This window comes from Sarcophilus harrisii, chromosome 6, assembly GCF_902635505.1.
Source record: "Sarcophilus harrisii chromosome 6, mSarHar1.11, whole genome shotgun sequence".
In the NCBI taxonomy this organism is placed as follows: Eukaryota; Metazoa; Chordata; class Mammalia; order Dasyuromorphia; family Dasyuridae; genus Sarcophilus; species Sarcophilus harrisii.
In genome coordinates, this window is record NC_045431.1 from 193,408,763 (window position 1) to 193,424,842 (window position 16,080).

At 39.0% G+C, this 16,080-nt stretch overlaps 1 protein-coding gene across 9 annotated transcripts in view; it reads left to right on the top strand.

The window, feature by feature from the left end:
- The window catches only part of GAK (cyclin G associated kinase), a 131,017-nt gene extending 117,040 nt beyond the window's left edge, over positions 1–13,977 (top strand). For 6 of the 9 annotated variants that reach the window (XM_031941632.1, XM_031941636.1, XM_031941633.1 and 3 more), the window contains 2 exons: positions 215–391; positions 2,050–2,690. In XM_031941632.1, coding sequence (XP_031797492.1) covers positions 215–391; positions 2,050–2,151 — 279 coding nt within the window. In that variant the 3' untranslated portion in view covers positions 2,152–2,690. Of the gene's footprint in view, positions 1–214; positions 392–2,049; positions 8,911–13,709 lie in introns of those variants that run through there. The other 3 variants (XM_031941635.1, XM_031941631.1, XR_004230037.1) reach the window with 3 other exon arrangements.
- Positions 13,978–16,080: the final 2,103 nt, after the last annotated feature.

Genomic DNA, 16,080 nt, shown 5'->3' on the forward strand with positions numbered 1-16,080 from the left:
TTTTATTTTCTCTTTAAAAAGAAAAGCAGCACATGGCATTATGGATATAGGTCTTATGTCTAAGTCACAAAAGAGGAATGTGTTCTCATTGATGGAAAGTGTTTTTTTTCCACAGCTGGCATTCCTGAAAGACATATAGAGTGTTTTGTAAATGAACTAAAACTTTAGAATCTGCAAATTTACAGATTAAGTTTCTTTTTCCATACCGTTTCAGCTTCTTGATTGGATTGAAGGAAAAGAGAGAAATATAAGGGCACTAATTTCCACACTGCACATGGTACTCTGGGAAGGAGAAAGCAGGTGGAAGCCAGTTGGCATGGCAGACCTGGTGACTCCTGAACAGGTGAAGAAATACTATCGAAAAGCTGTGCTGGTGGTTCATCCAGACAAGGTGAGCTGTTCAGGGTACTTGTGGGATTTGCCTCTCCCTTTTCTTCTCCCCCTTTCCTGATTCTCAATCTCCCTGTCCTTTCCTCCCTTTTCATTTCTTTCCCTCCTCTTTCCCTTTCTGTTCCTCACTTTCTCTTCTCTACCTGCCCTCACTTTTGTTTTTGAACTACAAGTGGATGACTCTACTGCAAGCACTAAGCTGAATAATTTTGATTTTTATCAACATTAAAATATAAACTTTTTTTTCAATATTTTAAAATATCTAATTTTGGATTCTTGAACTCTGATGAACAATTTACATTTTCTTTTAATGTTTCTTAGTAACTAGATATTGCACTATATCAGATGCAGTATTACTGTGCAACATTAACATTTAGTTGAAAGATTTAAGTCTTAGCCTCTTGTATGCTCTGATCTACAAGCAAATTGTCATGTGCTGGTGGAGGAAGTTGAGTTTAAAAGGTTGCTGTTACTTCCTGGATATGTCACTATTATTAATGAAGAACTATGGATGGGAGGAAAGAGAGCATTACTAGTTGGTTATGTAGAATCGTATTTACTTCGCCCCCCTCCTTTTATTTTTTCCAAGCACCTGTAAAAATAGGTTTTAGCATTCACTTTCATATGTACTTTCTTGCTGTTGTGTTTGGTGTTGGGGACACATTTGTTATCTGGATGTCTTTGGGGTAACCAGGGTGGTGAAGGAAGGGAAAATAATGAAGAAAACTTTTATGTGTTACTCTTATATAGATTTGTTAATACCTTTTTTTTTTTTTTTTTAAAGATAACTGGCCAAGACATTGTTCATTCATTATCTTTATTGTTTTTGTTGTTTATCTCATCCTTGTCTTGTTCAAGTTTGTGGTCAGGAGAAGGTCCTTAGGCTGAATGACTAGGGAGAAGAGAGCCTTTCTTGTGATCTAACTGCAGAGCAAACTGGAAACCTGTTAGCTCTTCTAAGGTTATGAGGCTATATGAAGCTAAGGCTTGATCTTTAGCCCAAGGTTTATTGAAGACAGATGGGACAGAATGCTGTCTCAGGGACTAGCCCTCCAGGGCTGTTGTGAGGATCTGATGAGAGAATCACATTTTATTGGAGCTGAGGATGGGAAGCCTACAGCTCTGGGGTACTCTTATTTAAATCATACCTGCGGACCTTGGCAGGTGTTACGGGGCCTCTGCCTTGGTGAACTGTACTGCTGAGCTTACTACCTGCCCTTTGAACTGTAGGAGGATTGAGAATTGACTTAGGTGCCCAAAGAACATATTTAATTCTGATGTTCAACTTGACAATCCCAAACCAGGGTTCGGCTTTGCCATTGTGAAGCCCATTCACCTCCAGAACAAATCAGATGGGGTATTTTTATCAACTGAGATTTGGGAGAGAGGTAAAAGAATAGACCATTCAGAATTACTTTGTCAGTGATAGCAAAGCTTCTCTGATCTACACATTTACCGGGTTGGGCTTTGTGGGCATTTTGTAAACGGCCTGGGGTACTTGGCCACCATCAGACCACTCCTAGTTTTTGCCATGTGGCTCTGGTTAGTGCTGTAGGAGTTGGGGGTGGGGGTGAACAGGGAGAAGGCCAGGTAAGACTCGCTTGAGTCTCTGGAGAGGAGGCTGCCAGTTTCTGATGTCTGTCTATTCTTTCTTCCCAGGCCGCCGGGCAGCCATATGAGCAGTATGCCAAAATGATCTTCATGGAGTTAAATGATGCCTGGTCAGAGTTTGAAAATCAGGGATCCAAATCCCTTTTTTAAAACCTCAGTTTTGGGGATTTTCAAAATGCATTGGCAGCAGAATGGCGTCTGAAGGTGTTGTTTGTTGGACTTAACGTTCCTAGAATCTGAGAGAGAGTTTCATGAACTCATCCTCAAGTTTGAAATTCTACTCTTGTAGATGGGGTGTATTGTAAGATGAAAATCAGCAAAGGCCTCTCGCCATGTCACAATCATAGCCCAGAACGAACCTGTTTTCCCACTCATCTTGATTATGAAACACACATAAGTGTAATGACGTCCTCGTTTGGGGTGCAGTGGTTAAGAAGAATGAGCCATTCATCCCAAAGCCACTGATATTGGTTGATTTTTGCCCAAAAGGAAGACCACTCTGACTTGTGCTTCTGTTATGTTTCCTTAGTTTGTGATTGGAGTTTGATGTTTAGTGCCTCTCACCTCAGTCCAAGCTCTTTAGTGCAATGAGAAACAGTGAATTTGCTAAGCACAGCATTGTTACCTGAATCTATAGAAGGTGTACATTTACATCTGTATTTTGTGTAATCATCCTGATAATCACTTTTGTATATAATTAAACTGTTTTCTGATGATAACCTGCATTCCTTATAATGAATTGGCAGCCGCTAAGCCAGCATTCTTGGTTATGGGAAGCAATGAACCAAGTTGTTTGCAAATCACATTTCATGATTCTGGACAGTGATTGTTTGTCACATGGAGAAACACTGGCATTTTTAATATAAGTGATTGCATGTTAAAAATCTTTGTGTTATTTATGAAGAACTTTTTGGACATTAAACTGTATTGCCAGGGTTTATTTTCCCAGCTCATGGCACCTGTAACTTCTGATTCTCCATTCTTCCCCATCTCCTCTCCAATGGAATAGTGTGTATTCCATTGGTTTTATAAATATGCTGATAGGAAAAAAAAGATTGTTCTACTTATTTCTGAATCTGATCTTGAAGTGTGAGCTCAGTATTGTTTACCATGCTTATTTCTGTTTTGAAGTCAGCAAATGTGATCTCATTTGCAATTTGTTATTGGAAAAATTTACTGTTCTTTTACTGTATGTCTGGTCAGCTCTTGACTGTATTGACTGATCCATACATTTTATTGTCAGAATGTCTTAATAATATACCCAGGCAAATGGCTGTTGGCTTTGAGTACACACACCTTAGACATAAGATGTAACTCACTATCTTAAGTAGAAGGACCAGATTCGTGTCCATTCGTAACAAAGAGGTACTTTAACAATGACAAAGAATTCCTTACAATCTGGGTTGCTACTGAGTTTGGTTAAGAATTTTCACATACATATTCCATTCTTTTTGAAAAAAGGAGGGGAGGAAAATACGGCAGAAAGGAAAAATGGGGCAAAAAGAGAGAAGCAATGGATAGTCACCCTTTTCAGAATAGCATGACCTGAAGTGATTTCCTACCTTACTTTTACCTTTTTCCCTAAGTCCTTACCTCTTCCAGCCTAAGATATTAGTGCCAATTCTAGCTATATCAGTTGCTAGCTGTGTCTGGGGTGAGAGATTCTAGAATTAAACACCAGAATAAAAGGTGGGGAGGAAACCTTTAACTTCCTTCTCTCAAATGGCATATATAAGCTAGCTCCTGCCTAGAGTGGCTCTTGCTATTAGTAGCAGGAACATGAGAAGAAAAGCATGGTTAAGAAAACATTTTTGATTTTTCAATTATAGGGGTGGGCGTGGTCAAGTGGGGCAGTCTGACAAGTACATTACAATTGCTTCATCTTCCCAGAATACTAATCTGATTTGACTCCTTGGTGATCTCTTGTTTTTCAGACTAGAGCCCATTTGAAAAAGCCAGATTTTTTTTTTCCTGCTGGTTATATGTGGCCTTTCTTAGCTCCACAAGAACCCCAACCCCCAGTATAGTATTCAGGAACAGTATCCTTCAAATTTGGTTACAAAGTCTTGGGAGGCTGCAGTGTGTCATAATATGGTCGAGCAAAGCAGTCTAATACAGTAGAAAGAAGCTGGCACTAAGCTCTAAGAGCTATATGCAGTAAGGGAGCTGGAATACAATGATCAGCGGGTAGGAATACTTGAGTAGGCCATTTGGAGTCTGCCAGGATAGATGAAAAGAACAAAGGGAACAAAGCAGAAAGGAGGCTGCACTGGCACCTGTAGGAGGGGAACAGGGCTGGCTTTCTATCCATGCAGAGCAGGAGGTATTCCAAAATGTTCAATGCGGACTGTTCAAAATGTTACCAGTGACCTTTGGACTGCTAACATTTATTTCCGCAAAGAACTTGGACTTTGGGAAATAGCTGAGAATTGTTGAAAAGAAGTAGAAGACTTCTCTTTTAAAAAAAGAAATGACATTAACTTGTTTTAGTAAAATTAGTGATAAAAAATAGTGAGTGAATGAATCTAAATAGGCTGAAATTGTAATCATGTAGGTATCATGATTCAGTGGTCATTCATTGGTGCTGTTGCTGAGTACTTCCTGCTCAGTAACTGATCCCTGTGTTGGGATAACATTGAAGTGCAAGGAAGGGAAATTTGCCTTCCTGCCCTAGTGCCTAAAAGTCATCCCCAGGTGGGCAGATAGGAAGTTTCTGCTTATTTTACCAGCATTTAATATAGGTCTGCGGAGAATACTTTTTTGGACTGGGCCACAGCAAAAAATGTCTAGTCCCTTCTCCACCCACCTCAGGAAAGTCTCTAATCTGGGGCTTTCTCTGCTTCAGGAAGGTCAATGCTACTAGGAGGTGTCTCATGGAGCTGCAGGAAGCAAAAGTGTCTGAAGCTCTGGTTCTAGGTGAAGTCACCTGGAACCAGTCCTCTCCCCACCCCAGGACACAATGTTTGGCTGCCAGGAAAGGGCAACATAGGGAAGGAATTTGGAAGGAGAGGATGAGGTTGTTAGAAAATTGGTATGGGAGAATAAATAGACTTTTTATAAAAAATTGAAATAAAAAGGCCTGTTGCCTTCAGTTATTATTTATTAGGAAATGAGAGTCTTTTTTGATCCCAGTGATATAGGGACACTGATATGTTCATGATAGATAAGGTCAGCAAGATTCAGTTACAGGAAGACACGAGATGGTGGACCCTAGCAGATTTTTCAGGGGATGGAGTAGGGTGAGGTTTCTTTCAGTATTACTGAGTGGACTTAAAAGCTAAATAATGAATTGAATTTTTGAAAAGTAAATGAATGAGAGGGGAATTTTGATTTACTAAATTGTCAGAAATGCCCAGATCATTTTAGATGATTTGATTTGATTTCTTTAAATAAGCATTTTATCAGAGCTTATTTGATTGTAATATTTTATCCCAAACATAAGAGAATAAATTTCTACAGGGGTGATCACAGAAATAGGGGTATAGGGGTGGGGTAGAGCTAAGAGAGAATGAATCATTGTTGAATGGGGGAGAAATGATAGGCAGAGGAAATATTCTGAAGCCAATCTTGTTTTCTATTTTCATAGCAGAGAAGTAAATACTCTGGAGAGAGGTCAGAAAATAGAAACAAAATTATTCCTATGTTGGGCTGAAAGGCTTTGAAACCTAATTTTTATCTGTAAGCAAGTGAATACATATTTAAGATCACTAACTGGAAAAGGGATAACACTACCCTGGTAATCAGTAGACAAATGACAAGCCATAGACAGATGGAGAAGAAGTATTAGGGAATTGATGAATTACAGCTCAGAGGAAATTTTAAACTTCAGAGCAGAAAGTTTTCTTAACAAGGTATGAAAAATGATTTGAAGGAAAATCTGAGAAACTCTTCTGAGCTACTGGAGATCTAGAAAAAATCTAGAGGAGATTGTCTCTTCTCCTACTTTGGTTATCTTTAATTCACAAGTGAGAACTCATTCACTAGTCTGTGGAAGATGGGTATCTTAGGCATTAGGTATATTGATTGAACAGATCCTTTGAATCATGGAGAAATATGTAGTCTTCATAGCTTACAGCTGTAACTCCAGACCCTGAATGAGGAAAGGTTCCAGAGCTGGTGAAATTGAGTCACCAATGCATTTCTCAAAGTGCTATCAGATACTGGGAAAGGAGCATTTAAATTTACTATGAAATTTTTTTTTTGAGCTAGTAGCAGAGTAGCCCAAAGAAGAACAAATATTGGAATTTACATGATGAAATTATTCATTAAAATGCCCACCATCTATGCTGTATCCTCATCTTTGTCCCCAGTTTAGAGAGCAGAATCTCTTCTGCATGGCAATCAGGTGTGTCATTGGGCACGCAGCCATTTTGACAAGCCTGTTAATTGATGAACTGATCAACAAATATTACTTAGACTGGGATTTTAGGACAGTGATTTTTCTCAATTTTCAACATGATTCATCATGCTGTGTTGAAACATGTTACCCTGTGAAAATCTAAAACAGTTAACTTAATATTAAAAATGATTAGTATTGTTCATTAATAACTACTTGAATGACATCATGCCTTTCCATTAAGTGCTTTAGCGAACACCTATGTGATGAAGGTGGGATGTAGAGAAAGTTGAAGCCTGAAAAGGAAGTTACTTGTCTACAGACAAGTTGGTTGGTAACAGAATTGAAAGCTGGAGCCCACTTGAGTCTCTCAATAAGGGAAGGGCCCCATTATTTCTGGCCACTCTGTTTATAAATCTTGGAATTGGGGATTTAGTTACTGAAATGCTAGTCAGGATTTCAGATGGTTGAATACATATTCCCTTTTACATCTGATTTTCTTGCCTGTCCCTTTTAAAAGGTGTGTTGTTTTTTGTGTCCTAAGCATGGGAAAAGCTTATTCAGATTTCCACAGAAGTCTGCAGAAAAGAATGTTATATACATTAAGAACAACAAAAAGTTATATTTTGAACAGTGCCTTTTGTCATTATTTCTAGATTTGTTTTTGAAACATAGGTTGAAATTGGTGTATTCTGCCTGAGACAAATCATAAAAGTTGATCTTCCAGGGAAACTCCATGCTCAGCATAAATACCTCAGTATCCATACATTTATGTTTTTAGGATTTCAAGGGTAAATGTTTACGAATCTCAGAAATGTTCCTAGATATGTCTCAGAACCATTCCTGTTAGTAAGGACCAAAAGAAGGTGGATTTTTTGGGGGGAGGGGGCCGGGGTAATGTGCATGTGTCATGCTCCTAGTATTAAGTTAATCATAGAAAGTACCACCTTTCTTGTGAGAGAATCTGAAGCCTGTTGTACCCTGTGATGGTAAGGGTAAATTGGTACTCTGGTCTTTTCTTTTAGTGATCTAGAGCTACCTTTATGTTTGTGTTAACAATGGGGCACAGTATATTCCATTCTGTAGCCATGTTCCAAGTATAAGAGTTGGGCTAAGTTGGGTCAGGTCAGGGCTAGGGAGAATAAATATACTTATTTAAATATACTTATTTGTCTGTTCTGTAGATAACCCCAATTTCACTGGCCATGGGAGTCTAGGAGGATGTTTCAGTTGCAGGGGAAAGGGACTTGGTCATCAGGATCAGGAATGGTGGGGGGGTTGGCACCAGGTCACTTGTATGGTAGGTAGGGAATGGCCTCTGAGACATAGACCAATTCATACCCCAAACCAGAAGTTGGGGATGGAACTAATATAGCCCCTGAGCATCCTGCTTGATGCTATTGTACCTACCTTTCTTTTGGAAGTGCTCTATTAACGATTTGAATATGAATTGACTTGGGATTAGGAGCAGCATCTTGTGGGATGAGGACAAAGAATAGTGTTTGTTTTACTGAAGGAACAGGTGGGAAGTCCTGAGGAAGCTGAAACTTGGCTCAGACATACTTGAATTTTAAGAATTGTAGGTGGTGATGTAAGTTCAAAGCAGAAGAGCATTTTTTTTACTCCCTCCCACTGAAAGGAAAGGGAGGGATATATTGGTCTTTGTGCTTAATCCATACTTTTTCCAGCCAAGTTCACTAACTTCAGCTCAGGGTTTTGCTGCATCAACATTTACCTATTTTTCCAGGAACCACTTGTGACCATTCCTAGGAAGTTGGTTCTAACCAGTCAAGGAATCTTGAACCTTGTAATCTAAGTACTGACTGCTGCTTCTGTTGTGTGTGATTTCTTCTGAATGAATCAGGCCAGTGTGTTACTGCTAAGTTTCCATTATTAGTTACTTGAATTAGTGATTACAAATTGATTAATGGGCATATGCTGTCTTAAAGATCCAAAGTTCATTCAGTGTTTCCTGATACTTTTGCAAACCACCTTCCAACCAGGGTTGATAGGTCCAAACCACTGTTTTGGACAGAGGTCCTACCCAGTATATGCCTTTTCAGGTCCCTGTTGTTAAAAGCCAGCACTGCCAGTTAGTCAGTGTTTGGGTAATGAAAGATAGCTTTTGTGTATAAGCTTCTTAAAATGTCAAGGAATTTACATACATTCTTTATCCAAAATGTGAGTTATTTATATTAAATGTGATCTCAAATGGGAGCCAGAGGCATTATGGACATTTTGGATAAACTTACATTCAATTGAATGTATATTTACACCTCAGTCTATATAAGTGAGTATGGGCTGATGCTGTTGAAATATTAATGTGATAATGGTTTCATGTGGTGGCCAGTTTCTCTAGCTGTGACTTTTTTGGTGGGTGGATATTAAGATGGGGGCTTGTCTCATAGTCTGATCATCTTTCATCAGGAATTGCTCTGTACTAAATTTGCTATTGTCAAAAAAAAGTATAAATATGTGTGTGTATATAAAAATGAAAAACATGAACAAAAGATAAATCAGTCTATTAGGATTCTTGGCATAAAATGTCCTTAAATAAAAGACTTTGCTTTGAAGTGTCTTCAGATTGATCAATTGAAACACTTAGCTCTAAAACTTTCCTGAAAAACTTTTAACTACAAATAACTGGACTTTTGGAGAACTCTAACTTCCGATCTTTCTTCACCACCTTTAATTTACTTCTCTGCAGCACTTGAAAAATGTCCACCCACCGAAAGTGCTTTTTAGGTAAGTGTAACCTCCCACTAGGAAATACTCTGTGTCATCTGGTGACGATAATGGGGATGTTTGACCTTGAAACCAAAGCCTTTCTCCGTCATGGGGAGAGCTTACCAGCAGTTGGGATGATGGGGTGGGAGGACACCAGGAAGAAGTCAGCACTGAGGCAGTGGTTGCCATGGGATGGAGAAGGAAGGCTGAGTTGGTGATGGGGGAGGGTAGATACTGAGAATCAAACAGATCTTAGATTGCTAAGGAGAAGAAAGGTCATCACAATAGTATGTAAGAGTAGGTATACTCTTGATTAATGATTTTTTTTTTTTTAAGCATGGTTTATAGCCATCCCCAAAAGAATTTATGGTAAGTTTTCCTGTTTTAGCAACATCTTAAACCACTTTTTTTTTTTATTAAAGTTTTTTTATTTACAAAACATATGCATGGGTAATTTTTCAACATTGATTGACCCTTGCAAAACTTTTAGGTTCCAATTTTTTCCCTCTCCTAGATGGCAGTTGTCTAATACATGTTAAATATGTTAAAATATGTGTTAATTCCAACATTTATACAGTTATCTTGCTACACAAGAAAAATTGGATCTAGAAAGAAAAAAAAAAACCTGAGAAGGAAAACAAAAATGCAAGCAAACGTCAACAGAAAGCCTGAAAACGCTGTGTTGTGGTCCATTCAGTTCCCACAGGCCTCTCTCTGGGTGTAGATGGCTTTCTTCATCGTTGAACAATTGGAACTGGATCTTAAAACACTCCAGTAAAGTACTAACAACATGACTAACTAAAGTATGTCAGAAGTGAGAAGTGAACATAAGTTTTGCTGGCTCTCAACCTCTTTTATCATATTGCCTCTCGTGGTTCTTTGTGGGGTAGCTAATTCCAAGCATGCCAGCCTATCAGCTTTGGGAGAAAAAAATTATTTTAAAGATGTTCATGGTTTTACAACCCCCTGGTGAGATAGATTGTGAAACGAGTATTAGCATCATTTTACAGATGAAAAAACCAAGGGTCTTGGGTCTTGTTCATTACATTACATATGTTGAAATTATCTGACTTGCCAAGTTTCAACCTTGGATTTCACCCAATATTAGCTACGTGCTGCTGCACAAAGCTGGAGAGACACACAGAACTGGGGTCCGCTAAGAATTTGTTACATAATCTCACCCGAGTCCTCATCATGGCAAGGCAATTCTTAGGTGACTCACTAACCCGTTCACCACAAGCATATTTACACTTTTCATCTCCAAACTCCCTTGTGTTCCTCCCCTTTCCTTCACCAAAAACTCGGTCTTCTCCCCTCCTCCTCATCTCTCTTCCCTCCTGCCAAGTCTCTACCCTTCGCCCTTCACTTTGCCAAGACAAAGCTCCCCTCAGCATGCATCAGTGACCCCATTCCATCCTACCTTCTCCAGAAGATGGTCCCCTGTAATCATTACCACTCTTTTACTTCAGTCTCTGCTGGCTGCTTTCCCTAGTACCTATACACAGACCCATGTTTCTCCTGGCCTTTAAAAACCAAACCTCACTTCATTTCCACTAGCTATCATCATCTCTCCTCCTCGTGGTTAAACTACTTCTTTTTTTTTTTTATTATAGCTTTTTATTTACAAGATATATGCATGGGTAATTTTTCAGCACTCACAATTGCAAAACTTTTTGTTCTAATTTTTCCCCTCCTTCCTCCCACCCCCTCCCCCAGATGGCAGGTTGACCAATACATGTTAAATATGTTAAAGTATAAGTTAAATATAATATATGTATACATGTCCATACAGTTATTTTGCTGCACAAGAAAAATTGGACTTTGAAATAGTGTACAATTAGTCTGGGAAGGAAATCAAAAATGCAGGCGAACAAAAATAGAGGGATTGGGAATTCTATGTACTGGTTCATCGTCATCTCCCAGAGTTCTTTCGCTGGATGAAGCTGGTTTAGTTCATTATTGCTCTATTGGAACTGATTTGGTTCATCTCACGTCCATCAGAATTGATCATCATATAGTATTGTTGTTGAAGTATATAATGATGTCCTGGTCCTGCTCATTTCACTCAGCATCAGTTCATGTAAGTCTCTCCAGGCCTCTCTGAACTCATCCTTTTGGTCATTTCTTACAGAACAATAATATTCATATACCACAATTTATTCAGCCATTCTTCAGTTCATGGGCATCCACTCAGTTTCTAGTTTCTGGCCACTACAAAGAGGGCTGTGGCTAAACTTTTTTTTTTTTTTTTTTTAATAGCCTTTTATTTACAGGATATATGCATGGGTAACTTTACAGCATTAACAATTGCCAAACCTCTTATTCCAATTTTTTACCTCTTACCCCCTCACCCCCTCTCCTAGATGGCAGGATGACCAGTAGATGTTAAATATATTAAAATATAAATTAGATACACAATAAGTATACATGACCAAAACGTTATTTTGCTGTACCAAAAGAATCAGACTGAAATATTGTACAATTAGCTTGTGAAGGAAATCAAAAATGCAGGTGGGCATAAATATAGGGATTGGGAATTCAATGTAATAGTTTTTAGTCATCTCCCAGAGTTCTTTTTCTGGGCATAGCTGGTTCAGTTCATTACTGCTCCATTGGAAATGATTTGGTTGATCTCATTGCTGGGGATGGCCTGGTCCATCAGAACTGGTCATCATATAGTATTGTTGTTGAAGTATATAATGATCTCCTGGTCCTGCTCATTTCGCTCAGCATCAGTTCGTGTATGTGGCTAAACTTCTTGAGAAGGCCTTATTCAACCACAGCCTCTCTCCCCAAAGTTACAATGATCTCTTACTGACTAGTTTTCATGGCCTTTTCTGGGTCCTCACCTTTCTCCTCTCTGACGTTGCTGAGGATCCTATGATGCTGGCCTTGGAGGTGTCAGCAGGAATAAATGAGACAATCCCTTATTCTCATGGAGCTTCACGAAGGTGGAAAGACACAAACAGCTGTGATGCATCATGTTGTGCAAAAGGCCCTTACCAGCCAAGAGGGTCAAGGAAGATCAAAGGGATGGATGTGAGTGTATGGTGGGTGCATGGTCAGTTATAGTAGTTTGGAGGAGACTTAATAGAAAAAAAAAAACAAAAATGCACGTAGCAGGTGGGGTTAGCCCCATTTTATACACAAAGAAGCTGGGATTAAGAGGGGAAGTGACTTGTCCAGTGGATCATCCTATGGGAGATGTGAGTTTCTTCTGGTTTCATACCAGTGATCAGACCAGTCTATTAAGGTCCAGAAAGAAGAAATGACTTAAATCCTTACAATTTTAATATGATGCAACTTTATTTTAAAAAATAAAACTTTTTCCCAGAAAGGAGAAATGATTGGCCTGAAATAATTCAGTTGAGTCAGTGACAAAATAGAAACTCGTGTCCACATTTCCTGAGCCCTAGCCCACCTTGCTGCCTTTGTATACCTTCAAGACCAGATAAAAAGCATGAGAATGTCATATGTGAAAGTACACTTCCTTCCCCTTCCCTCTCTGCTCACCTTGGACCAGGATTTTATCTCTGACAGACCCCAAAGTACAGTTTGGGGGAGGCCACGATCTTCCTTCCTGATGTGAACTTAACAAACCTATAATATCAGCAAACGAACCAATTTCCCACAATATGAAGCTAGTTGGACTTTATGTCCCCCTCAGCATCACTTCTCTACGCTGGGGACTAAGAAAGAGGTATGGAATGACCATGTAAAGAGTGCTTGTGGGTAGATCTTGAGCCTAAGTCATTGACCAGTGCTTCCTAATGCTTGTGGCCAGGTGAAACATAATCCTGACTTTTAGGTAAGGAGTCCATGGAAAAGAGGTGAGTTACAAGATAACAGTCTCTGAGATCTTCCTCTGAAAGCTGGCTCTGGGGTAAGACCCAGATCAAATTGGATCTCTGATATTTACTGATTTATTCTATTTCATGCCCTAGAAAACTCTAAATTTCTAGTTTTATAGCTTTCCCTCCCCCCTAGTTTTAGTCTCTAAAAGTCTAAAAGACTTAAGTTGTAGACAAGATGCTGACTTTCATCAGTTAATTATCTTGTCTGGGTGTTCCATATACCAATGAAATTACAAGTCCAGCACCTTCCCTATTAGGATTAGAGATTTTTTTCCTTTTTATTTTTAGTTTTCTGTTTATTTTTTTTAAATAGAAAAAAAAGAAAGAAAAAGGAAAATAAAGTAAAACAGAGCCTTCCCAAGTGCCCAGCAGCATACCAGGAAGAATTCAAAATATATAACAATAAATTTCCAGTTCGAGAAAGGATATATAATAGTAGAAGAAATTATGTTCACGAGTGTCCATTTTTTTGTTTGCTTCCTTATTTGTTCTCTGTTGCATGCTTTTATTTTTTTCCTCTTTCATATATCTCCTCCCCCCATACATATCCTCCCTCCCCCCATACACATACTTCCCCAAAGCAGGCTAGAATAGTTAAGCCAAGGATATATTTAATAGATACACACATACACGTAGAGGATCATAAATTTAGAGAGAAAAGAGACCATGGAGAACATCATATCCAAGCCCCTCATTTTACATTTGAGACAACTAGGTCCCAAGTGATTTGCCCAGATCCCTGCCCTGTCTCATAAACTTCCTAATTATTATAATTGATATTTTTCTTACAGCTTTAATTGTAAACACAGCAGGAATTTATGGGAAGCCGTTGACAGTGCCAGATTTCCTGTAGTTGTATTGACAATGGAAATTCCACTCACTCCTAACCTTCCCATGGAGGTGGAAGTGATGAAACCAGTGACTTACAGGACCACAGGAACTTAGCATCTCAGCACTGGAGGAGACCTTAGAGGACATTTAGTCTGAATCCTTTCTGCAGTGCTCCAGAGAATAGGCCTGGCTTCCTCTTAGAGACTTCTAGGGAGGAGGAACAACCTCCAAAGGTGCTATTATTCTGCTTCTGGAGTGATTTCATCAGAATAAAGTTTGTTTTTTCTCAATAGATAGAAAGATGTGTTAAATATGTGCCATCCACTGTGCTTGGTATCAAGGATATAGGATAAAAAAAATAAAATCCCGCCTATAATAAACTCATATTCTAATTGGGGGGATCAATACTACATGTAAATTTCAGTGTGTACATAGAATATACATAAAACGTGTTACATAATATATAATGTTATATAATTACAGAATACTTATATATTATATAACAATATATCACATATCATATAATAAATACTTATCGACTTGGAGGAACACTAGCAATTGGGATTAAAAAAGGATGGTACCTTTGAAGTACATCTTGAAGAAAGGGACTTTTGGAGTCAAAGAGAAGTTGTACATTCCAGTACAAAGACTTGGAGATAGGAAATGAAGCGTTGTGAGTGAGGAACAGAGATGATCATGTATGCTTGCATGTAATCTTTGTTCGGTGCCTTCTCCTCTGTCTCCCTGAGATAATGAGCTCCCTGAGGCTAAGTCCAAGCTCTTATTTTTATATTTCCCCCCACAGCACCAAGGCTGGTCCTGAAGGATATTAGTAAATTCTGTTCATTGATTGATCCCATAAAGCAGCAGAATTCATGTTGGAAATGCTATTTTAGAGAAGTCAGTGGTGATTAAAAATAAGTCCCTATTTTGGGACTGGAAAGTACACTCTTGGAGTATCTGTTTTCAGTACTAACAGGATAATGCTTTAATGTCTTGTCACGCTAGAGAAGTTTAAATTGCAGCTCAGAGCCAGAGTAACACTTCCTGTTGAAATAATTGAAATTATTTCTCCCTTTCAAGCAGAAGAGAGATGTGCCCTCTCAGTACACTGGCATTATTACAACATCCTGCCTATGGACAGCCACAGGGGCTGCTGTAGGATCATTGAGAAGCTGGGGAGGGAAGCTCCCTACTCGCTTCTATTGACACTCCTCTGCCCTGTCAAAACAATGAGAGTCCTTAAGGGGGCCACAGTTCCCAGCTAATGAATATGACATTCCCCTTCTATTCCTATTAAATTTCTTTAAAATTTTGACCCTTTCCTTTAGTTTGCTGAGATCTTTTTAGTTCCTTATTCCATCGACCTGGACATTAGACATCACTCCCAGTTTTGTCACTGGCTGCCTTCTGTGCCGACCTGGACATTAGACATCACTCCCAGTTTTGTCACTGGCTGCCTTCTGTGCCATCACTCCAAGCCACTGATAAAAATGTTTGCTGTTCAGGAAAAGAAACAGTGTAATACAGATCATATGTGACCATGTGGAGGTGCAGTAGAGAGAGGGCTTTTCTTGGAACTGCTGCGTTTGATTGCTAGTTTGGGGTCAATTTCCATTGTGATCCTGAGCAAATAATTTCTTTTTGCTCCTTGTTTTTTTTAACCTGTAAAATGGAGATAATTGCCCTACCTACTTCCTAGCCTTGTTGTGAAGAAAGCTCCTTATAATTCTTTGTAAATTCTTAAGTGTTTTAGAGAAAAGCAACTGGGCATAATTCATTACAGAATCTATGAAAACGGGTTCAAATCTTAGCTCTGACATGTCCTGGTTGTATGTAGAAACAAGTCACTTAAATTTTTAATTCCTTCAGGCAATTCGCTTAAGATTATAAAACAGAGAAGGTGGGGACCTGCATAGATAGAGGGAATTTCCTCTCCTGGGAATTCCCTATACAAAAAAAAAGTTCTACAGTCACAGTTTATAGGTTATTGTTCAGTTGGGTCCAACTCTTTCTTGGCAAAACTACTGGAGTGGTTGGTTGTTTCCTTCTCCAGCTCATTTTTCAGAGGAAACTGTTAATGGACTTGCTCAGGTTTAGCATCTAAGCCCAAATTTGAACTAATGAAGATGATGTTTCCTGACTTCATACCTGGTACTCTATTCACTGTACCACCTAGCTGCCCGCGGGAACCACTAATGTCATAATTGAAACTCACTTTCTCTCAGCTCCCTATTTCCAAATGGAAGATGGGAAGAAAACTGCCTATAATCCCAAGATCTCTCATCTCCTGCCCAGAATCTCCAGACCTGTAGTTAGGAAAAGGGGCAC